The sequence below is a fragment of the Rhinopithecus roxellana genome, chromosome 5, assembly GCF_007565055.1.
Source record: "Rhinopithecus roxellana isolate Shanxi Qingling chromosome 5, ASM756505v1, whole genome shotgun sequence".
NCBI classification, from domain to species: domain Eukaryota; kingdom Metazoa; phylum Chordata; class Mammalia; order Primates; family Cercopithecidae; genus Rhinopithecus; species Rhinopithecus roxellana.
In genome coordinates, this window is record NC_044553.1 from 30,817,471 (window position 1) to 30,824,661 (window position 7,191).

Genomic DNA, 7,191 nt, shown 5'->3' on the forward strand with positions numbered 1-7,191 from the left:
GCCAGATCTCAGCTCACTGCAAGCTCCGCCTCCCGGGTTCCCGCCATTCTCCTGCCTCAGCCTCCCAAGTAGCTGGGACTACAGGCGCCCGCCACCTCGCCCAGCTAGTTTTTTGTATTTTTAGTAGAGACGGGGTTTCACTGTGTTCGCCAGGATGGTCTCGATCTTCTGACCTTGTGATCCGCCCGTCTCGGCCTCCCAAAGTGCTGGGATTACAGGCTTGAGCCACCGCGCCCGGCCGTAGCTGTCAATTTTAAGATGAATTTGGTAGAGCCTTACAGCAAAGTATGTATCTTGGTCACACACAGAGCTTGGAAAAAGTAAAAGATGTCTAAACCATAATCTTGGAGATTCTAACTCATAACATCTGGGCTGGGGTCCAGGGATCTAATTGTTTAGAGAGCCCCAAAAGTGGCTCAGATGTGAAGGTAGGGTTAAGAACCACCTGCCTTGGAAGATTTAAGGAAAACATAAACCTGTACAAAGGACATAGAAGCAGTCAGTTTTAATTTTTTAGCCATGTTGGTAAAAAAGTTCATTTTCAGTATGTGGGTACCACCCAGGCCCTTTCCCATTATATCTAGGTATGCTACAAGTTATTTTAGCTCTTACCAAAAGTTATTATTACTGTTTCCTTAGGCAGGCTACCAGACTAAATTCACTTAGTTTGGTTTGTCTAGTGTCCTCATTATCTTATCCTGAAGATGATGTCATTTCTCAGGACTTGAAAATGACTTGGCTGAACTAAAGGTGAAACAGCCAAGACTCTGTCACTTTTCCTAAACTCCTAGGCCTAGCTATGGAGTCTTTGCACAGTGCCCACACCCCAAAAATTAACAATGAAAACCAAACCTCAGGAAGCTAGAGCAACTCTCTACTTGCCACCATGGACTCCAGTGGTCAGCATAAGAAAAGCAGATAGTTGCATTCTATTTAGTTTACAGCTGCTTTGTTCCTTCGTGTTTCACTAAGCAGAGGCTCAAGAACTCCCTTGATAACTTCAGCTGCCCCTGTTCTTTTCCTCAAACTCCAGGATGAGACCTTTAATGTGGGACAATTTCTGGTGAAGGTACTCACAGCGACGCTTTTCTTCTCTGTAACCTGGGTACCGCTGCAGAGAAAAAGCATGTCAAAAAGTAAAAATTCTAATTTCTACCTTGCTTGCTTCCATTCCCCGACCTTGTCTTACCTTCCTGAACTTTTTATATTCCTGGACTATCTTGTCTTCCAGCACCTGAAACAGAAAATACTAGCACTGAGTTCAACATTAAGAAATAAAGAGAGGGGTGGCCAGGCATGGTGGCTCACACCTGTAATCCCAGCACTTTGGGTGGCCAAGGTGGGCAGATCATGAGGTCAGGAGATAGAGACCATCCTGGCTAAGACAGTGAAACCCGTCTCTACTAAAAAATACAAAAAAATTAGCCGGGCGTGGTGGCAGGCGCCTGTAGTCCCAGCTACTCGGGAGGCTGAGGCAGGAGAATGGCGTGAACCCAGGAGGTGTAGCTTGCAGTGAGCCAAGATCGTGCCACTGCACTCCAGCCTGGGCGAAGTGACTCCACCTCAAAAAGAAAAAAGAGGGGCCAGGTGCAGTGGCTGACACCTGTAATCCCAGCACTTTGGGAGGCTGAGGTGGGTGGATCACTTGAGGTCAGGAGTTCAAGACCAGCCTGGCCAACATGGTGAAACCCTGTCTCCAACAAAACAAAAATTAGCTGGGCATGGTGGCACCTACCTATAATCCCAGCTATTCGGAAAGCTGAGGCATGAGAATTGCTTTAGCCTAAGAGGTGGAGGTTGCAGTGAGCCAAGATTGTGCCTGAGAGACAGAGCTAGACTGTTGCAAAAAAGAGAAGTAACTTCCCTTCTCATTCTACTGAGTGATACAATGATACAGACTAATTTTTCCCTTCAAACAGGTTTCCTTGTCACTTTGCTTAGTCACTTTATGAACACAGGCATATGGGTGGTTAGCAGGGGGTTAATGGCCAGTAGAGTTGGAAAGCCAGGCTGGGTCCTGTCCTTACCTTGTATTCCGGAGTTCCTCGCTGAACTCTTTTAATCTCTGCTCCCAGCTCTATGAACCTTTGGCTTGCAGTCCCAACACGGGCATGCAGGATGCGGTATTCAGCATAATCTGTCTCAAAGTCCTGCTCATAGGCATGTTGCTGTTCTGCACTGCGGATGGCCCTGTATTGCCTGCCAAGAGCAGAGAGCTGTCACCTTCAATTTCATTGCCCCTGAAAAGCCCTCAGCTTCCAGGAAGTGTATCTTAATATATGCACAAGGCTTCATGAAATTGGAAAAAGCAAGGGAACTCACAGGAGGTAGTCTGGTACATCTGGGCTTGGGGATTCAGAATCTAGGAAGGAATCAAGAAAACACAAGTGATTATAAGTCTTTTCCACTGGCATTTTTACCCTCCTCTCATTAACTCACCTTGAACTGAGGAACTGCGTTCTAATCTGGGGTCCATGTCCTCATCTTTATCTTCTTGCTCCCAATCTTCTTCCTCTTGTAAATCCTGATTGGTCAGGCCTTGTAGGGGGCTTGGCGCTAAAGGCAGAGTTCTGAACCTCTTTTCTTCTAGTTCTACAGTGGCCACAGGCACTGAACGTTTCTGTTGAGGAAAATATCTGTGTAACCTAAACAGCCAAGAACTTCCTAAATATGTTCTTTTCTCAAGAATTCCTCCTAGGCTGGGCACAGTGACTCATACCTGTAATCCCAACCGTTTCAGAGGCTGAGGTGGGGGAATCGCTTGAACACAAGATTTCAAGACTAGTCTGGGTAACATAGTGAGACCCTATCTATCTCTGCAAAAAAATCAGAAAATGAGCCTGGTGTGGTGGCACACACCACCTGAGGAGGGAGAATCACTTGAGCCCAGGAGTTCAAGGCTGTGGTGAGCTGTGATCATACCACAACACTCTAGCCTGAGTGACAGAGTGAGACTAAGAAGAAGAAGAAAAAAGGATGACCTGAACCCAGGAGTCTCCAGCCTGGGGAACAGAGACGTTGTCTCTAAAAAAAATTCCTCCTATATAATGAGCTTCCAATTTCTAAGTTTTCGCTTGACTAAAAGTGCTCTTCAAAATAGTCTTTGCCACTGTTTCATTATATCAATGTTACAAAAAAAAAAAAAGAAAAGAAAGAAAAGCCCTTGCCATTATAACTTACCTTGTCCAGACGTTTCCGGCTGGCAGAGGAAGGCAGCGCCTGAACAGGTTCTCTGTTTGGAAGATGGGTCTGGTTTCTAGGATATTTTCAGGGAATGGGACAGATGAAGACCAGGGTAGGAGGTGGAACTGGATCTTTTATTACAACATTTAAGAGTGGAGATTAGAAAGGAAGACAATGCCAAAGCTTCCCATGTTAGTCCCACCCCATCCCAAGTACCTCACTTCCCACTGTGCCATGTGCTCCCTTGAGGATCCTGGGAGTGACTGTCCTTGGTTGCTTGCCAGTGGATCTGACACTGACACCTGGTGGGGAAAGTAGCAGGAGCACTTGGTTCCCTGGAGTACTGGGATACCTTGGACTTCAGGCTTTGCCCCACCTTATCACAACTCCCTGCAGTTTCTGGCCTCACCTCCTCTAGTGCTATCTGTGGCTGTGATACTACATCTGCTTCAGAATAGTTTCCTGTGTTCTGCCAACTCTCAGGATGTCTGGCATCTTCAGGCAGGTTGTGTCCCTGAACTGATAATGGGGCTGGGATAGAATCCATGGCTGCCCAAATAATGAGGCGCTCTCTGAGTGAGCCTAGGCAGTGGAGGCGGTTAGACCCAGACCTGGAAAGGGATGGTGGAAAAAAATAGGGGGGTGAGCTCTTAAGCACCTCTCCACATTTCCCTCCCCCACTTTCCACAAACCCTTTCTTGCCTGCTACCTGTTCCCCCTTACCTGACGAAGCGTTGGCACACAAGGTCCAAGCTACCACCAGCTCCCTCCTGGCAACACTGGGACACTATGAAGGAGAAGAGGCAGGACCAGCCAGGGCCTGGGAGCCTCAGATACTGGAGGTGGAAGGAGACGGTAAGCCCCATGAAGTCAGCCCCTCCCCCTCCTGACGCCGCCACTCCTCCGGGAGCCAGCCTAAGTAAGACTAAGACGGGCCCCACAGGGCTCGTTAGCACACCAGGTGCAGCTGGGCCTGAGTTCCCCAGGAGGCTGAAACAGCACAGTCCCCTCAACCACAGCCCCCTGGGACAACCCCAGCAGCCTCCTCGCCCCACTTGGAGTTCAGTTCTCGGAAATACCTCAGACCGTGACCACTGGCAGCCTCCGGCCCCGACCACACCTTCCACCTCCAGCCCACGTTTATGCTCCCTCGCCCTCACCTCGCTCACACACCCTGAGCTCGCACTTACCCCTCGGTGGCCTTGGAAAGCAATCACCGGCCGTACCTGCGGGGAGAGCGAAGATGTGACCATTGAGCGCAGGTCAAGCGGTATCCCCAGGATCTGGGGTCCGGAGCCCGGGATCACCTGCCTAGCGGGCTTCACTTGGAGAGGTGGGGAGGCCAGAGCCTGCGGATGCCGCTCCCTCTCCCCTGCACCTTCTCCAGGGTCGCCGGCTGAGGCCCAAGGTTCCCAGGGGCAGGGACTAGAGAAGAAGGGAGCCGGCCGTACCTGTTGCCGCTGACACTCTTGCAGCGCCCGCAGCACAGCGTCGTTGAGCCTGAGCAGTAAGAGGCTGGTCCGGGCAGCTGGCGTGAAACAGAGCCGGCGCTGTCCACTCAGAGGCTCCTGGAGCGCCTCCATGGCGAAGAGTTCGAGTGCAAGCAGCACGGGGGCCACAGGCGAGGGCCACCACCGCCACCTCCTCTGTGCAAGGTTTGGCTGGCACACCCGGTAACCCACGTCTGCCCCACCCTCCGCCCGGAACCCGCCCCTGGCCCCACCTCCGACCAGCACCACCCTGAGGTTTCCCAGCCGCGTGGGCGGCGCTTCGCTTTCCGGGGCCAACCCCCCGGACCTCGGCGCTCTCTTCTAGGATCTGCGTGAGTCGCTTTGAGCTATCGGAAGAGCTATCCGCAGTTCTTGGGAGAAAGAGTCCGCGACCAGCGTCTGACCTCTCACTCAGAGTCCCCAGTCCTGCCTCAGTTTCCCCAGCGACCCTGAATTTGGAGTTGCTGTCTCTAAGTGAAAGCTGAAACTGCAACCCTTTGAGGGTTTCAGCTGCAGAGGGGCGGGAGAAAGGGCCTGATTGGTAGGCGGGCTCAGCGGTTCACGCCCAGTTAGCCCCGAGCCTCGGAGACCAGAGGATGGCTGACCCGAAGGGGCACCCGAGACAGCGCTTGGGCTTTTTCCCGCCCGCGGTTCCACCGCGGATCTGAAACCGGTTTCTAACAGACTGGAGAGGTAATCGGGCCCTGCGGTTGTGGTGGCAGCAGCGAAAGTTGGCTGTCACCGACTGGAGCGCTCCCCATTGGTGGGCAGGGATACGGGCGCGGGTAGTGGCAGGAAAGTTGCAGGGCAGAGAGCCAGAACCCAGTCGTAGGTCTCATCTCGTGGCCTAAACATACGTCAGAGTGGTGAGACCGCTCCCTGAGGAGGGCCAGGAGCTGCCATAAAGTCGCCAGGCATTCCAGAGGGCCAGATCCTGGTGCAGTGAAACCGCAGGACCAACCTCTGGCCAGCCCTTGGGGTTTCCACTTGTTCCTGTTTGATTATGTTTCCCAAGAGCCTTAATGTTGTCCTGTTTCCTAACCAGGATCCCTCTGTTAAATCCCTGGACCTGCACAATCCCAGGGAAACTTAATGTCCTCCACCACACATAAAATTACCTATACATTTGTCAAAACTCATCAAAAAAATACACATAATTTTTTTTTTTTTTTGAGACGGAGTCGCGCTCTGTCGCCCAGGCTGGAGTGCAGTGGCGCGATCTCGGCTCGCTGCAAGTTTCGCCTCCCGGGTTCACGCCATTCTCCTGCCTCAGCCTCCCGAGTAGCTGGGACCACGGGTACCCGCCACCACGCCCCACGCCCGGCTAATTTTTTGCATTTTTAGTAGAAACGGGGTTTCACCGTGTTAGCCAGGATGGTCTCGATCTCCTGACCTCGTGATCCGCCCGCCTCGGCCTCCCAAAGTGCTGGGATTAGAGGCGTGAGTCACCGTACCCGGCCAATACACATAAAATTTGTATGTAAATTGTACTTCAATAAAGTTGATCTTCAAAATCTGTACTATCTCTGTTTCTCTGCGACAATATCCTAATTTGATAAACACTTGTGGTAATGGATAAAGCTGGTCTCTTAGCTGGGCATAGCAGTGCATGCCTGTAGTCCCAGCTACTCAGGAGGCTGAAGCAGGAGGATCGCTTGAATCCACGAGGTTCAGGCTGCAACAAGCCATGTTTTGTCACTGCACTTCAACCTGAGCGACAGAGAGAGACCCTGTCTCAAAAAGAGAAAAAAAAAAAAAAGGCCGGGCACGCTAGCTCGTGCCTGTAATCCCAGCACTTTGGGAAGCTGAGGCGGGTGGATCACCTGAGGTCAGGAGTTTGAGACCAGCCTGGCCAACATGGTGAAACCCCGTCTGTACTAAAAATACAAAATTAACCGGGTGTGGCGGCACACGCTTGTAGTTCCAGCTACTTGGGAGGCTGAGACAGGAGAATCACTTGAACCCAGGAAGGCAGAAGCTGCAGTGAGCCAAGATCATGTCTCTGCACTCCAGCCTGAGCGAGACAGAGCAAGACTCCATCTCAAAAAAAAAAAAAAAAAGAGAGGCTGAGTGCGGTGGCTCATGCCTGTAATCCCAGCAGTTTGGGAGGCCGAGGCAGATGGATCACCTGAGCTCAGGAGTTCGAGACCTCCCAGGGCAACATGGTGAAACCCCGTCTCTACTCAAACTACAAAAAAAATAACCAGGTATGGTGGCACACACCTGTAGTCCTAGCTACTTGGGAGGCTGAGGCAGGAGAATTGCTTGAGCCCCAGAGGTGAATGTTGCAGTGAGCCGAGATCACGCCACTCCATTCCAACTTAGGCTGGAGAGATACTCTATCTAAAAAAAAAAAAAAAAGAAACCTGAGTTTTGCTCAATATGGGGACAGAGAAATAGGAGTCATGGTAGGGGAAACAGATTCAAGAAAAATTTTTAGGATGGAAGAAATAGCACGTTCTAAGTTGATGGAAATAATTTTTAGAACATCTCCAAAATTTTGATGGTGTAGGAGATT

At 51.1% G+C, this 7,191-nt stretch overlaps 1 protein-coding gene across 2 annotated transcripts; it reads right to left on the bottom strand.

Moving 5' to 3' along the window:
- Positions 1-479: 479 nt before the first annotated feature.
- Positions 480-5,808, bottom strand: ELL3 (elongation factor for RNA polymerase II 3). Of its 2 annotated transcripts, none has more exons than XM_030931285.1 (11): positions 4,635-5,808; positions 4,374-4,409; positions 3,907-4,019; positions 3,593-3,794; positions 3,400-3,485; positions 3,181-3,232; positions 2,440-2,620; positions 2,323-2,362; positions 2,028-2,199; positions 1,190-1,234; positions 480-1,111 (listed from the first exon to the last, which is right to left on the bottom strand). In XM_030931285.1, exons 1-11 carry the CDS (start codon positions 4,764-4,766, stop codon positions 1,001-1,003), a joined length of 1,170 nt encoding a protein of 389 aa, XP_030787145.1. In that variant the 5' UTR covers positions 4,767-5,808; the 3' UTR covers positions 480-1,000. The 2 variants fall into 2 exon arrangements, with proteins under 2 accessions (XP_030787145.1, XP_010383549.1); XM_010385247.2 differs by having other exon boundaries at positions 3,181-3,256.
- Between the last annotated feature and the right edge of the window lie 1,383 nt (positions 5,809-7,191).

Excerpts from the sequence above, each read along its gene's own strand:
- ELL3 (XM_010385247.2), bottom strand. The coding sequence starts at position 4,766 with ATGGAGGCGCTCCAGGAGCCTCTGAGTGGACAGCGCCGGCTCTGTTTC. Across the intron at positions 4,410-4,634 it reads AAGAGTGTCAGCGGCAACAG|GTACGGCCGGTGATTGCTTT; the intron begins GTACGGCCGGCT and ends CTCTCCCCGCAG. Across the intron at positions 2,363-2,439 it reads ACGCAGTTCCTCAGTTCAAG|ATTCTGAATCCCCAAGCCCA; the intron begins GTGAGTTAATGA and ends ATTCCTTCCTAG.